This window comes from Rhinolophus ferrumequinum, chromosome 5 (assembly GCF_004115265.2).
Source record: "Rhinolophus ferrumequinum isolate MPI-CBG mRhiFer1 chromosome 5, mRhiFer1_v1.p, whole genome shotgun sequence".
NCBI lineage: Eukaryota > Metazoa > Chordata > Mammalia > Chiroptera > Rhinolophidae > Rhinolophus > Rhinolophus ferrumequinum.
This window is the reverse complement of record NC_046288.1, coordinates 62,049,925-62,075,429: the sequence shown is the minus strand read 5'-3', so window position 1 is coordinate 62,075,429 and position 25,505 is coordinate 62,049,925. Positions and strand designations below refer to the sequence as shown.

The window sequence follows — 25,505 nt, the reverse complement described above, 5'->3', positions numbered from 1 at the left end:
TATTTCACTTAACATAATGCTCTCCAGGTTCATCCATGTTGTCACAAATGACAGAATTTTCTTCTTTTTCTTAAACATTTAATACACTTTACATTTTTTTCTGTCTTTACTAATATTCTCCAGTTTAAAAATATTTCTTGTCTCTTTTAATTGGAGTAAAGCTTTTATTTGATCTTCCCTTTTCTTTCTTAAGCCTGTCATTTACAAAACATGTCTATCTGTATTGACTTTTTCTTCAGCTCACATATCCCTTATTTGATTTCCCTCATGTTCATTTTTCTTGCAGGTGATCACCTTTCTTTCATACCTAAATTGTCATAATTCAAACATTGTCTTTCTGGTCTATTCACTATTTATATTATTGTTTTTGTTGTTTTTTCTTACCTTATCTTTTTTGCAACAACTCATTCCTATGGAAATAGGCTAACTCAGACCAAGGATATTTCTATCTTAATTTCAATCAATCAAGAAAGTCCATGAAATAATAAAAAAATGGTACTTTAACTTTCCAAATTATGTTTGTGTATTAAATATCAAGTCATTTTATTAATTAAACTTAAGTTCTAGTACTAACTCTTTTTGAGTGCAGTGTACAAAACAAAATGTCATACAGTAAGGTCACTAAAATCACACAGTGAGTTCCTGGAAGCAGCTAGATTATAAGCAGTGACACATTGTTCATATGAAAGAAAGGTAAGAAAGGTAAACTTGAAAACAGGGGCCAACTGATAAGCAGCAACTTTGTCTCCTGGTTTTTACTATGTAATCTCTCACTCTACTTGGCCTTTAGTCTAGGGCAATATATAAATTAATTAGATTAATACATTGAAAATCAATTAGATTTCGAACTTACTAATTTTTAGAGAGCATGTTAACTAATAAAAGAAATTTTCAATTATTTTCCTGTTACAAGTGTATCTATGCAGACTTTGTCCTAAAACTTCAATAATTTATGTAGTCAAAAAAAAAAAAAGAAATTGAATACTATTTAATCCCCCCAATATAATAAATATTTTCTTATATCTTGTGTGTTCTAGGAGTCATAGGATATAGATTAGGGTTTTTGTTTTAAAAAAAGTAAAGAAGCGTAACCAAAGTAACAATTATAAATAGATTCATGATACTCCTCTAAGTATCAAATTAGGAAGCACAAGTGGAGGAGCTCAGTGGCCACGGGCAGTGTGAAATCCAGCTGGATCAGTCGGAGGAGGCTAAGTGCTGTAACCAGCAGACCCGACCCGTCAGTGCTGGACACAAACAGTTCATTTCCCTCATAAAACAGCCCACTGAGGGTGCTGCTGGTCAGGTAGCCCTTCTGTGTGGCTCTCTTCCAAGCGATGACTCAGCACCTGGGCTCCTTTAATCTTGTGTCTCCGCCATCCCCTAAGGCGTTAGTGTCCTCTGATTTTCAACTTCCCAGTGAAGGAGAAGCCTAGAGAATGGATTGTGTGGGAGGGTAGTTACCAAATACCTGAGGGTACGACTGGGAAGTGTAATCTGGCTCTATACCCTGGAGGAACAGGAATCGCAGGTGAACACTAGCAATCCCAGCTCTACTGTTTATCAGCCTAACTCTTCTCCTCACTTTTCATACCTGTGTAATGGGGATAATAATAGCACTATTTTCATCCAAGTTGTGAAGATCAAATGAGTTCTGTTCGCTCCCAATAGGATGTAAGAATGTAAGGTGGAGTGTGTGTATGTGAATTTTACTCTTCAATCCACTTGCATCCTAGCACGCTCCCTGGGGGCAACAGCCATGCCCTGTGTCTCTGTATTTCTGTAATGCCGAGCACAGTGCCGAGAACACTGTGAACACTGATTAAATATTAATTCCTTCGGCTTTCTCCCAAGAATACCCACCATGCCAGTACCTCTTTATCTATCCCACAATGATGAGCTCTGTGCTGGGCTCCAGCGTAAACGTTGGCTGGACTGGAATTGATTGCTGTGGGCAGTTATGACCTTCAGAAGTGCCTTAACACAGGATGGAGAGTCGTTGACCCACTAAAGGGTTTCAACAGTCTTGGTCACCATTCGCCTGAAGATTGGGTGAGCAATGAAGATGGGCTCTGACAAGTCAAGAAAGAACAGGCTCATACTAACAATTTAAAATAACTCGTTATTCTCGATGGCAAACAGGCAGAATTATAGTGAAACACAATGCTTGTAAAGAAAATCGTGACTGACCCCCACTTAAAATGTGTCATACATTAAAAAATATGTGAAGGTTAGTTTGCCTGAATGAATGCATTGATTCAGAATGAACGAAACAATTACCACTGCCAGAAAAGGGAAAGCTGCCTTGAGAAGCCCTTCCTTTAATCCCACCCTTGCTTGAAGTATATCCTGTGGAAGTTTAATAATGAACCAAAGCCTCATAGAAAGCCGGTGAGGGGATTCAGGTATGGGAGGAGGATTGTTCCGAGCCACCGCAGAATGTGTGGTTGTTCTTTGTGACCTTCATTTGTCAATTCTTAAAGCATGTTATCTACACCACACACTGGGACCACAAGAACTGCTTTGTCCTTTGTGGTCTTCCCAATGATCCAACCCATGGAGAAGCAGTTCTTGCTCAGAGAAAGATTTTGCACTATGCAAATGTGGTGCTATCACTCAGGAAAGGAAGACTATTGGTCAGGCTGAACGAAAACAAAACGAAAATCTGCACTGAAGCATGTGCATTGAGACACTCATATAAACTGTACAGCTTTAGGGTCTCTGCAACGTGTCCACCATCACTTCCATACCCAAATTGTCCTGTTTGCTTTTATTTTCTTCTCAAAGAGAAAAGCAGTAATGTCAATGCCTCCACCATTTCACATCGAGTTGGATCTTCAGGTAATGAGTTTTTGCTCATCCCCACAATTTCGTGGTGCTGCCTGGAGGAGAATGAGCCAAAGGGGAAAGACAAAGGCGAAGCAGGATATAAAAATAAATGACCTGCTTTTTATCATGTCCCCTTTCTCAGTGGAATCTGCAAACTTCCTGTGTAGGTCCTTTGATGGCTGCCTAGATTTTCTAGACTTTCAAAGCTGTCTATGCTGAGACACAGGTAAAGAGCAGAAAGGGGCTGTTCTGGAAACCACAGCAATTTCATGGGGAGAGAGTGGCCCTGGTGGTCCATTGATGGTCATTGTTTCCTATCGGACAAATAGACTTCTCAGCCTCAGGTAAAACTTAGCGCAACAAAGGTTTGTTTGGGAAGATGCTTTGTATATTTTAAAACAGTACCTGCAGTTTCTGAGCTGTTATGTGCCAAGATGAGAGGACTTTGCAAGCATAGAGAAAGGGCAACCTGGCTCTGCACCTTAAAGGCCCAGGAAAAAGGCTCTCAAAAAATTTGGGAACACAAAACATGTTTGCATATTAGCTGCGCAGCACAAAGTACCTCAACTGGTTGCAGTTCTACATATTTTTAAAAAGGCAACATAATTAATTTGTCTTATCAAATGCTCGGCGTGATAAACCAAACTAGATTCTCCTATTGTACAGAGGACTCTCTCTTCAGAGTCAATTAAGTATGGGAAAACTCGGAATTCTTACCTCCGTGGCAACAACCATTCTGTGTGGTTACCAAAAACTAGGACTATACACAAATAAAGAAATCACAAAACTCGTAATCCAAAAGCAAGTCGTGGAACAAAGGTGGTCTGGGAGTTTATAATCTAGCACTGTCACCCTATTGAAAATAATGGCAGGAAAACCCCTGCAGATACCTGTCTTGAAGTGAAAGACAGTAGGTCTGTGGGGCTTGGAACTAACTCAGTGTGGGGTCAGCTTCTAGAATTGTCCTGGCAGCTTTTGTAATAGGTTCTACCTTCAAACTGCTGTGACTCAATTGGAGGGAAAACATAAAATGAGCACTATTGATGAATTTTACCATTTAATTATTCTTAACTTTTTCTGATTGGAAAATTACTATGGCTTCATTGTAGAAAAATTAGAAAACATAGATAAGAATAAAGTAAAAGTTCTTTTCACAATCCCATTATCAAAAATAAGTACTATCAACTTTCTCATATATATTATATCCATTTGAACCTTTTTTAATGTAAATATGGTGACGTAGCAAGTGATTCAAGGTTTAATTCTAAAGTCAGCTAATAGGGGGAAACAACTTGCAAACCTTCCCTGAACTGTCCTCAAATCACTCATAAGGTATAGTCTACATGGTTTTATGGTCCCAGTCCTATGAAATGTTTCTTATACATTTGAGAACTGCTGCTCAGCTAGACTAAAAGGAGAAACAAAAGCAGTATCTTAAAATAACCTTGGGTGGGGAGGGAGGGGAATTCTAAAGTTGTCCTGCTTGCTGGCAGTATCTACTCAGTTATGTTTTAATCTTAAGCAACTGTGGCCTTGATACATATTAATAGATTGATTTATTGTGTAGATTAAACATGATAATAGGGCAACACTCCTTACTGGAGATTAGATTTTAAACTTGGTGCCAAAGATGCACATATGTTGCAACCTGTCCCTCAAAAGAAAAACTCAGATCATACATGCTGTTTTGGAGCCTGTTTCTTCCATTTAGCAAGATATTTTAAGCATTTCCCAAGATAATCAAATATTCTAAAACACATTTTCTATTTATGGTTATTGTTCAAAATTTGTTTTAATATAATTATATTTATGTATATAACATATCTCTGTGAACTTTACAAATACTTTTCACCACGTATTATTGGTGTGGGAATCCAGAGGAACTATGCTGCTCTGGCAGGGACCTCTGTGTCTAAGGAGTGAGCTCTCCGGGACAAAAGAGGGCACATCTCAAGCCCTGCGTTAGGATGAATCCTGTGTTACTAATTTCTTACCCGCATCCAAGACATTCCGTTTTCTAGCCATGCATTGATTATGCTATTTCTCCCTAAAAGCAACGTTGCAGCTTTTTAGGCATAGGGCAACAGCTAGGTGCCAATAATCTACACAAAGCTGGACTAGGAGGGGAAAAAACAAAACTGAAAGCAGAGAAACAAGGCAGGGACGGAAATTTCAGGAATGGCATGGAAGACGTTAGCAATGACGTTAAAGAAGAAGGACTGTGAAAGCAGCAAATCTGAAGACCACAGGGAAGAGTAATTAGCAAGAATCGGTGATGAGCTAGAGGTTAATATAACCCAGACATCAGCCATGAGAGCTACATCTCATGATTGTCCCACCCCTCAAGCCCACAGCCTGCAGAGGCCCAAAGCTCTCACTGCAATTTCTGCTTATTCTGGAGGGCTCCCTACTCCTGGCCTCCTCTGCTCTATGGCCTCTGCCTTCCTCACGAACTGGTTGCACTCACTCCAGATCAGTCCCTAAGGTGAGGCTCCTTGCCCTCCTTCGTTTTCCAAGCTAGCTCACACACAGCCCACATGTATGAGTTCAGTAGGTGTGCCAGATCGTGTACGCAGCTGACCCAGCACCAGGCCTTCTTTCTTACCTCCCTCGATTAAAGAGGATACAAAAGCTAATTATTTCCTTTCACCCCCTGAGTTCAGGGAGGTCATGGGATGGAAATGGAAATTTGTGGGGAGTGTTTCTTGGAAAGATTTACTATGTAAAAAAAAAAATAAATAAAATAAAAAGGCCGTCATTGGTAACTTTTCCCTCTCCCTTCTGCCTGCCTTGAATATGGGCTTCATGTGTGGGCCCACAGCAGCTACAAGCACAAAAGCCAAGAGAATAAGGACGATCAAGTGGACATATAGACAATGCTGGGTCCCTGATGGCATCGGGGAGCTGCTGAATCCATGCCAACAGGCATGTACCTCTACTTTTAAGAAAAAGTCCCACTTGTTTAAGCCACCAGAAGTCTGATATTCTATTACTTGCTGCCAACTATGTCCCTAACAGATAAAGAAGACTTTGCTGTGAAATTTTGGGGGTCCCAGGAAGGCTGAAAATTACACAACCTTATGCCATCTTGCGTATCCCTCATTCTCTCTATTTCTCTCTTCTCCTTTTCCTCTTCCATTTCATCATGTCTTCCAAAAGGCAAAGCAGAATTATCCCTTTATTTCACATACAGCATTTGTCATCAGAATGACCTTTGTCATGTAAATATAACTTAGATATCTCTTCTTTCATTCCAAGTATTCACCAAATATTTTTTTTTTCCCAATAAGGTCAGCTCTCTCCCTAAAAGGGATTCTGGTGCCAGATGTTCATATAAAAATATCCTCTTAAAAAGATAGCAATGCTTACAGCCCTAGAGAGTGAGAAGAGCACTGCCAAGTACTGATGAGGTAATTCTGCACAGTGATGGGAATCCATCACAGTGTTGACTCCATCTGACTGGAGAGAGCACTGCTCATCAAAGGCTGAGCAACTTGACTTGCTTTCTCCAGACAGGGAAGGTCATTCCACGGGTCTCGGTCATCAAGCGTGCTCCCCACATCTCGCATATCCACTTTCAGGTGACATTGCTAACCCTGGGGAAAGTCCATCTGCCTCAAGCTGCTTCACCTAAGACCCTGCCCTGAGGTTGATCAGTCGCAGGATGCTCACCAGATAAAAACTGGAGTCTGCACCAGACTGAGCTCAGAAAGTTCCTGCACTCAGCCAGCAGAGGTCAGCTGCTAAGAACGTCCAAGGCTTGGCTTGGAGAGCTCAACAAAGCTGGTGGTCGCTTTCTCAGAAATGTGATTTTGTATGTTTTCTACCAGAAATAATTGAGACTACTAGGAATAAATGAAAGTGTACTTCCTTGCACAAATGTTAAAATGTCTTTTTTTTTCTTTTCTCTCCGCACTAACCCCACATATGTGATCCTTTGTTAAACCTGTTTTGGATTTTATATATATATATAGATATACACACACACACACACACACACACACACACATTTATTTATCTAAACCAGTGGTTCTCAACAGGAGTGACTTTTTCTCCCCAGGGGACATTTGGCAATGTCAGCGGACATTTTTGGTTGTCACAACTGGGGAGGGGAAAGAGGGGGGCACTTCTGGCATCTAGTAGGTAGAGGACAGAGATGATGCTAAGCATTTGCAATACACACAACAGCCCCAAACATCAAGGAATTATCTTGCCCGAAATTTTAATAGTGTCGAGGTTGAGAAACCCCAATCAAACTCAAGGGCCAATAAAAATTAAGACAGAGAGAGTCTTTGCGCACTTTGAGTCTTCTTAGAGTCATGTTTAATTCTTAGAGTATTGATGTATTTTTAATGTATTTGCCTTGTCATTTGCTGTCAGTGCCTCTGGATACATCTATTGTGTCCTAATATAATAAATATATTTCTATAATTTAGTAACAGTAACTGGATACGTAGAATCACTTGCTCATATTGATTTTCTTCCCTTTCTTTTGTACTACATTTTTTGTTTTTTAGTCTTGAAGTAAAACCATCCCTTCACAGCCTTTCTAAAGTAAAATCATTTCTCCAATGTTTTTTTTCCCCCTCCATCGCAATCTGAACATTTTCCTAGGAAAGATTATCCACAGTTAGTGCCCACAATTGTTTGACCACAGCAGCTAGAGGGTCCATCATTGTGCAGCTACAATTAAACTCTTATTGGGGCTTACATATTTATCAATTCCATGTCTCACAGAAAAGTCAAGTTCAAAAGGGTAAGTAACAAATCTCCAGGAAACTTTGCTCACATCCTTTCCTCCACTGACCCTTGTTATTTCAAATTCTAGCTAATCTCATCTCCTTTTCCTTTTTAGAAGCTTTTCTGAATTGTCTTCGATCTACTCTCTCCCTTAGGAATTCTAAATGTATATTCTCTCTTCCTTTTAAATGGTGCTTAATCAAACACACCTTGTGATGACTCTCGCATTTCGGTCCATGTAGTTATTAAACATTTATTTTCTCTCCAACTACAGAAGTTCTTTTGCGGCAGGAACCATGTCTCATGTTTCATTAAATCCCTGGATTACCAGGAGGAGGGCCTAAACAAAAAGATATGTAAATTCATGAATAAAATATAGATCATGAATGTGTATGTTTAAGACAATATGGACATACTATTTTATGTCCTCAGACTCCTAATTTGGCCGTCATGAGTTGAAGAAAAAGCATCCTGTCTCCCTGAGAAAATCTTTCCTACGGTAAGTCATAGGTAAGCTTGGCCAAAGTTCACATGACTAAATCATGACCAAAAAGAAACTTGATTCATGACCTTCAGTGACACATTCAATGTAGAAAATGTGAATGGGCTTAATGATTAATGACGATTGTTAAAAATTAAATCTTTTAAAAAATCTATTTATGTAGTTTTTTTTATGGGAGGGTATCACCTGGAGATAATAGGTGATACATTTCTGACCAAATTTCTGATCCTAATATTTTTCCTTCTGATGGTCTTCAGAGCAAATAGAGTAACTAAGCCAACCAGAAAAATGACCGAAAACACATTTTCCCTGTATCTACTGTCTACTTTCCTTTCAGACACACCTTTGATTCTTAGACAAAAGACTTGTCCCAAAATAAATTGATTCAAAATACAAGGAAACCTCATTTCTATGAAGTTTTATAATAAACCTATATCTACTTCTCATATATTGTGTTTATAACTTCCTAATTTTTTTTTTCTTTTACCAGTAAGTGCATATTGTATTTACTGCAGCCCTGGGGTAGAGCTGATTTATTATACACTATTCATCTTTCAAATATTTTTCTGAACACAAAGTGAAACTAACCTCATATGGAACAGCACGCCATTAAGGAAAGAAGTACAGCAGACTCTCCATAACATTCCTACTGCAACCAGCGAGAGCTACTGTCCTGCCCTGAGGTGAGATGCTCTAACACAAGTACTGCTTCTCTGTTGTGCCCTCGCTTTTTGCCATGACTATCTAACAGTTTTCATCCATTGGCTGACAAAACTTGAACAATTGATAGTGCTGGGCCTGCAGTAAAAGGAAGAATATCAGCCTGGATGTTCAAATGCAGATTTTGGTGCAGCACAAGAGGTAGAAGGAAAAGGTCAAGGAAATCTAGGATGAGGAGTACCAGGCAATGAGGCATTGATGGACGCCCTGACTTTGGCAAGGGCTTCAGAAAGAGCACTCCAGCCTGGGAAGGCTGACTTCCACAGGAGGATACAGAGGCCACAGGCAAGGAGTGACCTCAGGGGAGAAGGCCAATTGCCAGTGCATGATGAAGGATAGATATCAAGGACTGGGGTGTCATGGGCTCATGAAGTACTGAATGCCCTGATTCAGGTAAAGCCTTCATTTCCAGGAAGGAATTTCATCGTTTCCAGGGCAAATACAGGATACGGGAACATTATATACTTTTCTTCAAATTTAAATGTAAGCATCTTTTTGTTTTCCATATTCATTTTTACAACTAACATCCATTAAGTGTCCTTTGCTGAGCACTGAGGATGCAAAGGCAATAAAACAAAAACTCTACTCATGAGCAACTCATAGTCCCACAGGGTCAGGGTGCTGGATATTCTCCTTCACCGCGTTAGATGCACACTCCAGTTTTCTCTAGCCCGCCCCGTGCTCCTGGAGGCTGACTTTTATGGGCATCGGACCACATGAGCTAGGCTCTCTTGTCCTGGGCTTCAGATTGGGCTCAGTCAATGGGAGCCATAGCAGGAGATGAAGGGAGAGGGGAAGGAGGGTAAAGCTTTTCATTGCCCTGGCTCCCTCCCTGCCCTGTGGAGGCTTGACAGTGGCTGTATTCCCCTCCAGCCACAGCTACGGAGGAGCAGCCTTCTCCCAGAGCCACAGGGACAGCCATATTCCGGTCACCATTCCCTCCCATTGCTCCTTGGAGCCCAGGAAGGATAGTGGCTTCCCACCGTTGTAGCCTAGAAGTGCTTCATTAGCCCCTCTTGGTTCTCCTTGACCTATAAACGTCAGTCTCATTATTAACCTTTCTTGCATTTATTTTCCGTATGCTGATACAGCACGCTGGGCAACAAGAAAATGTCATAGACTGTCAAACACGCAGTGAGAGTTCAAAGGCAGGAGTCAGCATTCTTACTGTGGAGGTCAGGTGAGGCTATGGTTTATAAAGTCCTATTGTTCCTATTTACCCTTTCAATCTCAAATGAAAGCTTCCCTAGGAACATGGAATCAGCCCCGTTATTTTCCAGCAACTGTGGTGGAAATATCTAATGACAACATCAGGAAGAAAACTCAATGGCCACGTGATTGATGATATAATGAAGTTCCATTTATCAAAAAATGGTACTTAACTTACATCAATGCGTCCTAAGGTTATGTGAGGTACACACAGAGCAAGGGAAGCTATTTTTAAGATCTAATCTACTTTCTAGTTCACTAATAACAAAGTGACTAACAATGATTGAATTCTCACTGATTACATATAATACAATATAGTATAATGTAGTAATTACATATGGAATTACATATAGATATTATATAGTAATTCCTTACCATATCACCATGGGATCATACTATTATTAGTCCCATTTTACAGAGGAAACTGAGGCTTGGAGAGAGTTAGTGACTCACTCTAAGTCAGACAGCTAGTAAATGGCAGAGTTCCAAGCCCATTCACCTCCATTCTTAACCACTATGCTCCCTAATAAAAATATTTTTCAGGTTACCTATTAGTTAAAGTTGCATTAAATGTTATTGCAAACTCCCAAATCTCAGTGACTAGCCATAATAGAAGTTTATCTCTCACCCATTTCCCACCCATCTCAAATCCAACTGGCAGTGTTTTGTGTGAGAAGGGTCTGCTCCATGTAGACAGTCCCAAGCAGATGGAGGCACTGATCTCTTCAACATCAATTTCCAGAGTTGCCCTGAATGTTGAAGTCCAGTCAGCAGAAAGGGGAAAAGAGAAAGAAGGAAGAATTTTCTGGATCAATCCTGGAAATGCCAGGCATACAGTCTATCCCTGTTCCATTTGCCAGCAATCCATTGCATGCCTGGGAAATAGGGGTTAGCTGAGTGTCTGGGAGGACAGAGAAAGGATTTGATGGATGGCTAGACATACTCTGCTTCAGATTATAACTCCCCATGTGAATAGCAGTGTTCTCAGGTAACAGGAACTGTTCTCAGGAAGCAGGACGCTGTGTCTGAATCCGATGACTTCCTGTCAGGAGAACAGAGAACACTTTAGGTCTTTCAAACAATGAGAATTTAATACAATGAATTTATAAAAGGACTTGAGCAGCCAACTAGGGGACAGTGAGACTACCCAGAGATTAGAGATATAGGAAGCCACTACCACCTGATAAACGTGAATTGGCATCTTAAGACACTTAACCATAGAGCAGGGAGGACTATGGGTGGAGCTGGGCCCCTTGTTAACTCTCTAGTCTTGACTTCCTGTTGAACTTTGTGGTAACTTCCGGGGAGGGATGTGAATAAAGGGGGGAGCCATGTTGGGCTCTTAACATTTTTTCCAAGTGGGCGGACCTGCCTGCAAGTGTGCATGCACGCACTCCTTGGTGGTTCCATTTCTTTTTCTTTTCCCAAATAAACTGGCTTCTTTTGGTGGATTATCTAGAGAACTATTTGGCCCGTAGACATTAATGGCGCCCAACGTGGGGCAAAAAGAAGAACGGAACTTTGATGGCTTCTGACAGTGAGAAAAGCTATGGTGCCTGACTGAGCTGTTTCAGCTCCACCTTCGCTCCATGGCTTAGAAGCTGCAGATGAGTTTCTTTCCCGGATCTGAGCCTATGGTTTTTGTGTCTGGCACTTTCCAGGCTTTATTCAGGAATTGTTTGTAAAATTTTTGTTTGTTTGTTGCTGTGCACGTGTATAAATGCTTTAAGGCCTATTTCTTTGTCTGTGTACTCATGGCACGTGGGATTGATTTCTTCAGAAAGCAGGCTGTCATTTGAGACAAAAAAAAAACTGGCCTTTGCTTAATGCCCCTTTGGCGATAAGAGGTTATTTCTACTGAAATTGGTCAGTTTTAGCCGGTATTCGATCGTATTGTCTCATGGAGAAAGTTAACGGAGTGCCACCCAGCTCAGCCAGTAGCTTGACTCCCTCAGCTGGTTATTTGCCTGGAAATGGCTTTCAGCCTTCGGCCTGGTTCTCAGTGATCAGACTGTTCCAAGTGAGGTGAGCTGAAGGACCTGCAGGTTATTCGAGTAGTCAATTGTTTTGGGCCCCGTGTTAAAAATAGGCTCTCTGATGTCTAAGCTTTCTAAAACTGCCCCACCTCCAGGGATACCAGCTGAGTATATGTTTAAAACCTGTGGGGAGTTTTTGTGCACGTATTTAACTAAATGGACAGATCTGACTATGGATAATTATAAATATCAGTGGCCGCTTTGGGAAACTTTTGAGATTCCCTAACTTGATTTTCTGACAACTAAATTGGATAGTAACAGTGCTGAAACTGAAAAAGAGGAATGGAATGCCTATTTGGAGTGGTATATGGAGGCCTCCAAACAAGACTATGGATCTAGAATTATCTTTTTACAAAATAAAGTCTCAAAATTAACAAAGACTGTTAAAAACGTAAAAAGAAACAACCTGGCGCCTGAAACCTCTCGTCCTCCCTCCACTCCACTGCCTTGCCCTTCCCCCACTCCTCCTTTGTCTCAAACTCCACCTCCGACATCATCTTGTTCCTCATTGCCGCCTCCTCCGCTTTCAACTCAGCCCACAGTGGCATCTTCTCCTGAATCTTCTCTCTCTTCTTCCTTGGAAGGTATCAGTACTTTTCCACTTAAGATTAAACCCTCTGGGGATCCTAGTAAACCCCACATCTCCTATGCTCCCTGGTCCAAAGCTGAGCTGCGAGCTATTGTAAAGGAATTTCCTACAGTAACTGAAGTCCAAGCCAGACACTGGATGAGGATTGCTGTATGGGAACATCCTGAAAGGGATTTAGAAAAGCAAACCTTTGATTGTTCAGAGGACAGGGAACTTGCTAGGAAACTACATCAAGAAATTCCCGAGGCATTTCCAAAGGCTGTTGATTGGAGGAAAATTCAGGATTGCTCACAAAGGCCTGACGAATCTGCTAATGACTATTATGAAAGATTCCAGGTCATTTTGAAGGAAAATTCTGGTCTTCCTTCGGATGCTGGCCACACATGGACAGTTTTTAATTCTTTGTCAGTGGGCTGAATGAGGACCTTTCCCTCCTGGTTAAGAGATCCAGGACAGGATGGGGGAAAATGCCTACCCTAGACTGGGTAAATTTGGCAGATGAGCTCGCTAATACCCTAAGTGGGCCACCTGGAAGACAGATTGCCAAGACATTTGATTTTCAGCCGAGGCAAATGGGAGGTCATGTGGGAAACCAGAGAACTCCACCTTTTTGCCATTACTCCAAGGAGCAAAGATGCTGGAAAACGAGATTGCCATAAGTTTAAGCATACAAAACGCTCCCTGCCTTCTGCCAAACCCCTTTCAGGCCTTCTTAATTCCCAGATGGGGCTCCGTGGAACTACAGGGCATTTTTCCAGTCCTTCCCCTTAATCATCTTGGAGAAACTTCTCTTCCAATTGGGGAGGAAACTATCTCTGTTCTTTCTGACACCAGTGGTACACTCTTGTTGCTTAACTCCACTGTTGTAAACGGGCCCCTGCCTCGGAATAATAAGACATTTCACATAGTGGGGATTTCAAGAAAACCTCAATAGGTTCACGTATCTGAACCTATTCCCTTTTGTCTAAGTCCCTTAAGAGATGAACATTGTTTCTCCTTAGTTCTTCTGCCCCTACCCATTTATTAGGCAGAGACTTATTAAAGAAGTATCATGCTGGAATATCCTTTTCTCAAAAAGGACAAATAATATTGGAGTTTGATGGTAACTGTCAGAATCACCAATCAGGTGAATTACATGAACTTTCAGCATCTTTTATTTGTCCTGTCTCTGCTGGTACAGTAACTGAATCTGAGAGTACTTATTAATGGTCCCTATTGGACCAACTATCATCTTCTTTATAGGCAAAATCTTCAACTGATATTGGCAGGATTCACAGTGCTCCTACTATCAAGGTTCAAATTGATCTTTTAAAGCCTCTGTCCAGAATTAATCAATATCTGATAAGAGGCCATCCAAGGTATGAAGCCCATAATAGAAGACTACATAACTTAGGGTCTTAGTATTTCTTGCACTAGTCCTTGTAATGTTCTTAGTCTACCTGTGAGAAAGCCAAAGGGACAAGGGTGGAGGTTTGTCCAGGACCTCTGAGCAATAAACCACATTGTTATCCCTCGGCACCCTGTTGTTCCTGACCCTCTTGCACTGCCGGCATCCATACCAACTGGAAGTAAGTTCTTTACAGTAATTGACTTATGCAGTGCATTCTTTAGCATCCCCGTTGATGAAGCTAGCCAGTACCTTTTTGCTTTCACTTGGGAAGGGAAGCAATTTACCTGGGCTGTAATGCCTCAGGGATTTACTGACAGCCCTTCTTGTTTTTCACAGATTCTGAAGACCAATTTGGATGATATAATTTTCCCTAAAGATTCTACCTTATTATATGTGGATGATTTACTTCTTTGTTTATCTTCTCAGGGTTCGTTGCAGGATGATAGCATCCATTTGTTGACACTATTAACCTTAAAGGGACATAAGGTCTCTAAAGAGAAATTGCAATTTGCCCAAATTCAGGTTCAATATTTGGGACATCTAATACCGGAACATGGTCTGCTCCTGGATCCAGACAGGCTCCATAGTGTCCTAAGTTTCCCGAAGCCCAAGACTAGGTGTCAATTACAAGGCTACTGCTGGAGTTGGATCCCAAATCTTTCTCTTATGGCAAAACCTCTATATGTCATATTAAGGAATGACAGTCCTGACCCAATTTCATGGGAAGAAGAGGATGACGTGGCCTTCAAGGCCTTGAAGGAGAGTTTAATGAACCCACCTTCTCTTGGGCATCCTAACTACCAGATGCCCTTCCTTTTTGTATATGACAGAGAAGGAAATGCCCTTGGGGTACTCACTCAGAAACATGGGGATCAACATAAACCCCTAGGATACTATAGTCAACAACTTGTCCCTGTGGCTCGGGGATACCCTCCTTGCCCCAGAGCCATTGCTGGCACTGCCTTCCTGGTTAAGGCCACAGAGAAGATTGTTGCAAGAATCCTTCTAACTATCTTTGTGCCTCATGCAGTAAAAGCTCTCCTAAATTCTCCTCACACCCAGCATCTTTCAGCCAGCTGTCTTGCTTCCTATGAAATCCTTTTTTTAACCACTTGTCATATAACCCTTTCACATTGTAACAACCTTAATCCAGCTACTTTTCTTCCTTCTGAGACTGAGGAAGCTCCTCATGGCTGCCTGACATTGACAGATCACCTCCCGACTCCTCGTGATGATTTGCAGAAGATTCCTCTGGGTAAAGCTAATTTCTCATGGTTTCCCGATGGGTCGTACTTGAAAAACGACGACAGTGGTGAGTACTGAGCTGGTTATGCTGTTGTAACTCCTTCTGAAGTCATCGAGACAGCACCTTTGCCCCTGGCCACTTCAGCACAGCATGCTAAATTATATGTGCTCATTCGAGCTTACATTTTAGCACAGGGTAAAGCTATGAACATTTATACCAACAGCAGATATGCCTTTGGGGTGGCTCATGACTTTGAAATGCTGTGGAAACAACGTGGTTTTCTTACCGCCAATGGAGATCAAATTAAGAACGGTCCATAAGTACAGAAATTATTGGATGCTATACTTTTACCTGATGCTTTAGCCATTATTTAGCCATTATTAAGATTCCGGGGCATTCTAAACTTGACTCCCTGGAAGCCAAAGGAAATCACCTGGCTGACATTTCTGCTAAAAATGCTGCCCTTAAAGGTATCAGTAGCAGTCGGACCTCTGTCACGGTCCAGAGAGAAGCTTCTCCAGCTGATAACTTAGAAAAACTGGCCAGAGAAGCCCAACAGTCAGCTTCTGAGGAAGAAAAACATAACTGGAAACCCAACAATTGTTGGTTTAATAAAGAGAAGAGACTCTGTTGGGACCAAAGAACAACCCAGTCCTACCAGACAGGTTACAATTCCCACTCTTAAACACCATACATGCGTTGAACCCCATTGGTCAACTGATAAAATGGTAGCCTTCATGCACCAATATTGGTGGGGAAATATTAATAAGGCTGCAAAAAGTGCCTACCTCAGGTGTCCCACCTGTTCAAAGTATAACTCAGGGAAGCCTATTCACACTGCCCCTGAACATTTTAAATTGACAAATGGACCATTTGAGGTCTGACAACTAGACTTCATACAGCTTCCCCCATCTCGAGCATACAAATGTGTGTTAGTCATGAAACATATGTTTTCTCACTGGACTGAAGCTTTCCCTTGCAGACAAGCTAATGCGTCTGCAGTGGCTAAAGTGCTGTTAGAGAAGATTATTCCTACTTGGGGAACTCCTCTTGGACTCCACAGTGACCGAGGAACCCATTTCACTGGACAGGTGCTAAAGCAAGTCTGTGCTGTTTGGCCAAATACCTTGGCCAAAAGTTTTGCCATTAGTCCTTTTCAGATCTACTCCTTTTAGGACTCATAAGCCCTCACCTTTTGAGATAATTACAGGACACCCTATGCATCTGGACCCTGCTTCTCTTAATCCACAGTTGGTGAAAGGAGACTTACTTTACATATTGTAAAGGCTTAATTGATGCCATCAACAATAATCATGCTTTAGTCAAACAATCATTTCACCATGCACTCCAGGAAACCTAAAAACTAAAAATTCATACTTTACAATCTGGAGATTTTGTTTATTGGAAAAGACACCTCAAAGAGGATTCCCTCCAGCCACGCTGGAAGGGCCCTTACCAGGTCCTGTTGACTAACCCCTGTGCTGCAAAACTGCAGGGAGTAGCCTCTTGGATACACGTGTCACACCTAAAGAAGGCACCAAACTCTGACTGGAAAAGCACAGTCTGGTGATCTGAAACTAAAGCTGTCAAGATTTAAAGCAGGTGACCTGTAAGGAGCTTGAGTTCTTGTGTAAGCTTGCTACATAAGCTAGGTTGCTATGTTCTAATTCTATCTTTAACTGTGATCTATTTAAGCTCTGCTTCTGATGCTAGTTGACACTGGACACCAGCTGTTCCCCAATCCATGCACTCTTCCCCATGATGTAAGAGACGACACCCAGAAGAGGCCCTTCTGACATTGAGGGACAAAAGGCTGAACAGACATTGAGGGACAAAAGATTGGACACTGGAAAACCTGACACTAGAAGACCTAACTGTTGATCAATGATGGTTTTAGAGAAAAGATCTTATCAAGAGGGAGGAATGATAAAAGTGAAGTGACGTCTTAAGATGCTTAACCATAGAGCTGGGAGGACTTAAGGGTGCAGCTGGGCCCCTTGTTAACTCTCTAGTCTTGACTTCCTGTTGAACTATGTGGTAACTTGCCAGGAAGGGATGCGAATAAAGGGGGAAGCCATGTTAGGCCCTTGACCTTTTTTAACCTTTTTTCCATGTGGGTGGCCAGTGGGCAGACCTGCCAGTGAGTGTGCATGCATGCACTCCTTTGTGGTTCCGTTTCTTTTTCTTTTCCCCGAATAAACCACTTTCTTTTGGTGGATTACCTGGATAATTATTTAGTCAGTCAACACACTGCTAGGAGGAGAAGGTCAATAGCATGAAACGGTGTTATCAGAGCTCCAAAGCTGGGGATTTCCAGTGGGAGATGCCTGGAAAGAGAGGGGGCCTGATGGACAGGAGGTGGACAAACAAGTGTCATGGGAGATTCCACCAGAGGCAGAGAGAGAGAGAGAGAGAGAGAGAGAGAGATGGAAGGAAGGGAGGCAGGGAGGCAGGGAGGCAGGGAGGCACAAACAAACACACAAAGAAATACTCTGGTGTCTCTCTTCCTCCTTGACCCAAATCTTCCTTTAGTGCCTCTCTTCAGCTGAACTTATCAAGAAGCCAGCTGACAAGGGAGCCTGAGAAACATCGGTTCCTGCAATACAGAGCAGAGCAGGGAGAGGACAGAGAAAGAACCTAAGAGCAAAAAGGTAAGTGACGAGCAATAATATCTAATCCCTTCCAAAGTTACCCTTTAAACTAACAGCAAAGAGATGCACTAAAATTGTTTAACTTATATCTATACAAATAAAGCAAAGTGAATAACTAGTAATTGAAGCCAAAATCTAATAAGCTTTTTTAGTTCTTGATGTCCCGGTCATACCATATCATAACTTTGTTATGTAGAAAAACCCGATAAAGTCATTATCAGCACAGGTATTAAGTACAACTTTCTGCCCTTTTAATAAATCAGAAATATAGAAAACTCTACAAAAGGAAAGAACTTATTCAACATTCATTCACTCATTTATTAAGTACCAGGCCGTCTGATATGAGCTGGGATAGGCCTAGGACATGGAACATAACCTCTTTCCCATTTCTGTCATTTCACATTTTCCTCTGGTTGCCTTTCATGTGTTTCCATGCCTAGAAATCTTGTGTGCTCCACCTTTGAAATCTTAAACTATCTTTTCTGTATTCTCACTCTTGACATCTAAAAATGCATTAAAACCTCCAGTCTCATTATCCCTCATTTTTCTCCAAATTTTTCTTTTCCCACATCTTTTCCTATAATTCCAGAACCAATGGTCCAACACTCAACCACTCTCTTAGTACAGTGAATAAAGGAGTTTTTCTCTTGTCGGTTGGTTTTCCTCTTCAGTGCTTAACCTCCTTCCTAATTGGGAAGACTCCCTATGGTGAGAGTCTGCTGGGAAATAGACTCATGCCCAGTATGGAATCTGAAGGCACCAGACACTTCTCCCTTCCTCTTGGGAGTAGAGATTGGACACATGACCAAGGTTTTGCCAATTGGATGCTATTGCCTGAGGCCTCAACTCTTGACCCCTAGGGACAAATGGATAATTCAGTATGTAGCATTCAGGGCCACAGAATCCAGACAAGGAGGGTCTAAAGGTGGTGGGAGGAAAACCTCTTGGCAGAAGTGATAGGTGTTCTGGCACGATGTCCTGCTCATTCATTCCTGTACTGACTGCCTAATCTCCCTGGGTTCCCATCTATTTTTATAAGCCCTATTCTGTAACCTTTTCTTTGATCTAGGAGCTATTCATTGCCTACTTAAATGAATGGCTTATTTTCATTACTTTCAACCAAATGATATATTTACCAATATTTCAACTCACTTCTTCCTTTGTCATTCTTTTCACCTCCCTGCAAACTCTAACTTTTGTTTATTGACTCTATCCCCACGTTATGCTCCCACATTCTGATTGTGGATCAGTGCCAGGAAAAATAAATTACTCTTTAGACTGGAACAAATTCTCTCCCTCTAACCTCAGCCATAGTGTTTCTAAGAATACTTGGCTCCTTATCCTGTTCCCCAAAGCAGCTACTTCAAGTTCCCCCACCATCATCTCTTGCCCTCCTAGTTCCCAAGTAGTACTTTCAACAAAAAACTCAGTCATCTGCTTCACAGAGGGAATAGAGACCATGAGACATAAACTCTATTGAATAAACAATCATTGCAAGAATTGTTGTAGCTGCAATCAGTGTATAACTACTTTGCACTTCTCTTTTTCACCCTAAGATTATTTTTGTATGTTCATACACATATATAAAAATACGTGCATGTGTGTGTCCCATAGTTTCCCTTTCTGTTGAAATAAACTTGTTCCCTTTCTATTTATTTATTTTGTATCATAAATGAAGCGGCTATATTTGTGCTTCTACAACTGATATTGTTTCCTTTAAGTTTATTTCCTTAGGGTATATTTCCAAAATAGAATTAGTGGGTTAAAGGGTATAAATAGTTTTTAAAGAGCTGGCTATGTGTTGGAAATTTGTTCTCCAGAGAAATAATACCCCTTTTGCAGTGAGAGAGCACATTTATTTTTCCCATGGTGACTATGTAGCTAGCATTGGCTCTATTGAAGATTATAGTTTTTACTAAGTTTTGCTACCTTATTTTATATTTATCCCTTCTTTCTATTGGTTCATAGACTTTTTCTATGAGACAATGTACTATCTCGTGTTCTGGGTCACCTTTCATGCCTACTAAATGAATTCCACCTCTTGATTTTTACATTGTTGGTGTGTTTGCTATATTTGGATAGTAACACTTTTATCAGACATTGTTGTCACATTTGTTTCCTTTATCCTGTTAACTTCTTTCAATATTTATTTCATTACATTGTGTGTACACAGGTTTTAATTTGACTTCACACATTTGATCATACTCGTATGCATTGAATGTCTAGTCATAGCCTATATTTCTCAGGCATCAAATATTTATCTTTCCTCCACAATTGAATTAAATTTGGCACTCCATTTCTCTAAGAATTTTTGTCCTTTAATAGATCAGCATTAAATATTTAACTCATTCACCCATCTTATTATTGAAGTTTAATTCAATAAATAATATGAAGTACAGATACAAGTTAATCCAAGTTAATTTTTCTCCCTACTGTTCTGCTTGCCTGACAACATTTATTAAACAATGATTTATCCCCCACCCCTACCATCATCATTTTCTTTAACTGCTGACAATGATTTTCAATCCAATATTTTTCACTGGGCAGTCAGAATGATGAATTATTGCAGGAAGCAAATATAAATAATCAAACCTGAAAACCCTCTGAGAATCAGGGATTTGGATCTTTAAAAAACCGACTATGAGCATATGGAAAGTTAGGGCTAAAAAGGATTTTTAGATTACCTGGTGCAATTTCTCCCTCCTAATACAAATGAGGAAACTGAAGCACCAATAAGTTAAATATAGTACAAGTGACCCTGCTAAGGACTCTGGGAAAATATAGAGAATTTAGGCACATAACTAGAAATTAAGATGGATTTCAGTTTTTAAAAAATGCATATAAGCATTAAAAGTACTGCTAATAAAAATATTCATCTAAATAATACACAAAAATATATAGCTAATGAAAATAATACAAATATACAGCTAATAAAAATATACAGCAAGTAATAATGGCGGCTACTATTCATTGAAGGTCTATTGTGTTCCAAGCACTGTGCTTCTCTTTTAAGCCCCATGACAACCCTAGAGAGTATTATTATTATTCCCATTTGTAATCCGAGTAATTTGCTCAAGGCCTGCCACCAAGTGGCAGGAGCCAGCTCCTAGAGCTCTCTCTCTCTCTGTCTCTCTCTCTCTCTGTCTCTCTCTCTGTCTCTCTCTCTCTCCCTCTCTGTCTCTCTGTGTCTCTCTCTGTCTCTGTCTCTGTCTCTCTGTCTCTGTCTCTGTCTCTCTGTCTCTGTCTCTGTCTCTCTCTGTCTCTTTCTCTCTGTCTCTCTCTCTGTCTCTGTCTCTCTCTCTCTCTCTGTCTGTCTCTCTCTCTCTCTCTCTCTCTCTCTCTCTCTCTCTCTCTCTCTCTCTCTGATGTGAAAGCTTTTTCCCACTATACAACACTGCCTCCTAGCTACCCAGCCGTAAAAGCCTGGGCATGCCAAGTGCCCATAAAATAACGTATTCCATTAAGGTATAAACAAACCTGCTACTTAAGTTCATTTGCAATTGGTTAAAAGAGTTATCTCAATAACTACAATTGTGTAATTTGGGACAAACAAGTGACCACTTTAGAACTTCATTTACTCAGCTGAGGGCAGTTGCCCTTTGTAGGGGGCAACAGACAAGATGATCTCTAAAATCTCTTCCAGTTTTAAAGTTCTAGGATTCTAATTTCTGTTGTCCACATTTTGTTCTTTCATATATAATAAAAGCAGTACAAATTTTTAAAAGCAGTGTCACCCATTGTTTACTCAATTAACGTTTTTCTATAAAACAATGTTAGGGCTAATACAACCCTCCTTAGAAATGAAGTATATGATAGCCATAAAAGAAAAGCAAAATAATACATTAACAAATATTTTGCAATTTTTCCACACTAACATATGTTTAAAAAAGGAATTTTTTAAATGATTAAATACAATGGTGGTATAAGGTGATCTGAAAGAATAAATACTATGTTTGATATAAGGTTATAATAATAATCATAAATAAGTGTCTGCTGAATGAGTTAACAAAGAAGTAAATTTTATTTAACTAAATTGTAATGGCTGAGCCAAAAAATAAACTTATTAATTCTAAGCTGATGCTACGACTTTGATACATTTTCAGCATTTACTAACTAAATAGTAATTTTTTTTAGATCCTTTTCATAGACTGTAGTGTAATATACATATTAAATGGAGGCATATGTTAAATATTTGGGCAAACCGGACTAGTCCCCACAAGATTTTAGATCTGCATAGATTTTCCTTCGTTGAATAAAAATAGAATTCTGAAATACTTGCAAGAATATATAAGCAATTGCCAATGACAAGAAACTCAGCCTTTCCCACCTCTTGGTGTTATTACAGGCCAAGGGAGTCATCTCATGGTAAGCATTTCTGTAGTTGTACCTTAAATCCTTCAAGAAAGGATTCTAAGGGATTTCATATACCGGGGTGCCAAAAAAATGTATACACATGACTTGTATTCATCTTTTGTTATTGGTATAAATCGAGTATTACAATTTTAATATAGTTTTTTCCTTTCTTAAAATGTGCATACATTTTTCTGGTAGCCTCTGTATTGATAAGAAATAGAAATTAGGAGAAAAAGAAAATGTGGATTTTTAAAACTAACTAAGCTGAATCATTATTATTAAATAAAAATAGAAAAAAAATGCTTCCCTAGAGATTTCTAAAAATAAAATATTTGGGGCTGGTTAAGAATAGACATAAAAACCTCACAACGTGCCTTTTAGTCATGTAACCTATGAGTTTCTGGTAGTTTTAAAAGTCTAGGCTTTCTGTTCAAAATCTTTAACGCCTTTGGACATATTGCCTGAAGAGGGCACCCTTTCCTACAAAACCAAGATGCGTTGGCTAAACCCCTAATTTGTAAACAAATCTGTGGAATAAAGCACTATATCAACTTCAAATTGTCAGTTGTGATGCTTTTTTAAAAATTAGATTATATTTTAAGTAAAATATACATTCACTAATGTATTATATATATATAGTTTTTATATATATAGTTATATATATATACATATATATATGTAAATATATATAAAATATATATATATTTTAAAGTATGAGAAGGAAAGGGACTCCTGAATACCCAGCATGAAAATTTAGAAAATAGAAAAATTCCAGTAACTTGGAGGCTCCTGTATGCTTCTCCTAACATATCTTCATCTCTTCTTGTCCCTAAGGGAGCGAATTTATTGAATTATGTCTTTATCATTTCCTTGCCTTTCTTTATAGTTTCATCATCTATGTATGGTTTAATTCTGCCCTTTTTTATTACTCTGAATATAACTATCATATTGTATGAATTCTTCTGTGCCTTGCTATTTTGATCAGTATTGTTTGGGATCGATCCATAGTGATACATGTAGCTGAAGTTAATGCATTTTCAGTGCTATGTTGCGTTCCAACCTATGAATATGTCATAAACTATTGCTCATTGTCTATGCTCCTGTGGTACTCGGTTTATTTTGTTGCTATTACAAGTAATACTGCTGAAAACTTCTTGCATAAGCCTCTCACTGCACATGTATACAAGAGTTCCTTGGGGACATTCTGCTGACCGTTTTTGTATGGACCACAAGGTAGGAATAATTTTAAATAGTTGGAAAAAAGAAGAATATTCTGTGACATGTGAAAAGTATATGAAATTCAAATTTCAGTGTCTACAAACAAAACTTTATTGGAACATGAACATATCCATTCAGTTCCATGTGGTCTATGGCTGCTTTCCAACAACAGCAGCAGAGTTGAGTAGCGGTGACAGAGGTCTTCTGGTCCATGAAGCCCCAATATTTACTATCTGGCTCTTTCCAGAAATGATTTGCGGACCCCTGCTCTCGATTATACACCTAAGATGAAAATGCTCAAACATAGAGTATGTACATCTTCAATGTACCTGTTTTCCAAGGTGGCTGTACCAATATACACTCCCATCACTAGTGTACAAGCACTAATTTCTCATGGTGGGAAAAGGAAAAGTAGATGGGCTGTAGAAATACGGAAGGTACGTTTTTGTGTACATAGGAATTGTGGTAGTAATTTGTAATCCTTCTGCTATGGTTGTGATAAGCTGTTAATAATGACTTTGGCTGTATCCTGGCTAATCCTGGCTAACCTTCTTTAGGTTAAGTCTGGCAGTATCCTGGAATGTTGATTGATGTTCTCTAGACCACATCTTCCCATTGTATCTTTTTTTTTTATTAGTTTCAGGTGTACAAAACAATGTAAATATAGATAGATAGATAGATAGATAGATAGATAGATAGATAGATAGATAGATAGATATAGATATAGATATATAGATATATATATATATAAAATTATAGTTGACATTCATTATTATTCAGTTTCAGCTTCAGGTGTACACTGCAGTGGTCAGACATCTACACTGTCCATGAAGTGATCTCCCTAATAAGACAAGTGTCCATCGGACACCCTACAAAATCTTTACAACATTATTGATTATATTCCTCAAACTGTCTTTCGTATCCCTGTGGCAATCTTGTGGTTACAATTTGTGCTTTCTAACCCCCTCACCTTCTCCCTCATCCCCACCCTCCTCCCATCTAACAACCCTCAGTTTTTTCTCTGTATCTCTGAGACTGTTTCAGTTTAGTTCGTTCATTTATTGTATTCTTTAGATTCCACGTATAAGTGAGATCATATGGTATTTGTCTTTCTCCCTTTGATTTATTTCACTTAGCATAATGTTCTTCCCATTGTGTCTTGACAAAGACCATGCCCTGGGGTTCTCAGCTCCTCCATTTAGAGGGATTTCATCTGGCTTAGACCATTCCTGGGCCTCTTACAAAACCAAATGGTACAATGTGAATTGAGTATAATTAGCACAATTGCCATGTGCTTGTGCATTTATCCTGCAACCTTTTGTTGTGAGATCTAGAATAAGCTCTAAAGTGCTCAGGTCCAGGCAGTCCTCATTATAACTGTGTCTTCATGCAGCAAGTGTGTTAACATGAGGCTAAGAAGCACTGAAATGAGGCTAGTCCAAATTGAAGTGCAATCTCAGTGTAATACATGCATCAGATTTCAAAGATTTAATATGATAAAAAGAATGGAAAATATTAGTTGTTTTTACCTGCTAAACTTTGGTAATTTGTTATTCAATAAAAGAAAACTCATAGAGTAAAAAAAAGAGGAAAATGGACTATTTCAAGATGTTCTTGTTATTTTATTAATATGCTCTGAATATTAGTATTAGTTTTCATTATCTTGGCCAACACTTAATTTTTAATGGATATTAAGCATATCCATAAACAACTATCTTTAGATATTTTAAAAAGAGTTGTTTTAGCTCTGGAGATGAATAGTGGTGATAGTAGCAAATAATGTGAATATACTTAACACCACAGAACTGTACACTTGAAAAATGGTTAAAATAGCAAGTAACATTATGTATATTTTACCACAATAAAAAAGAGCTGTTTTTAATAGTTATTTTCACTTTCAGAGAAGATAATAGTATTATTAGGTTGGATAATTGAAATAAATAACCATTAATACAAGAAAAAGTATTATTTATTTTCACTGTTACAGAAAGTCATTATGGCTTAAAAGATGGCTACAGGATT

At 39.6% G+C, this 25,505-nt stretch overlaps 1 protein-coding gene across 1 annotated transcript in view; it reads left to right on the top strand.

Annotated features, from left to right (window-relative positions):
* Positions 1-2,799: 2,799 nt before the first annotated feature.
* PGM2 (phosphoglucomutase 2) overlaps positions 2,800-25,505 on the top strand; it is a 66,891-nt gene continuing 44,185 nt past the window's right edge. Inside the window, exon 1 of the mRNA XM_033105768.1 lies at positions 2,800-2,841. Coding sequence (XP_032961659.1) covers positions 2,800-2,841 — 42 coding nt within the window. The remainder of the gene's footprint in view (positions 2,842-25,505) is intronic.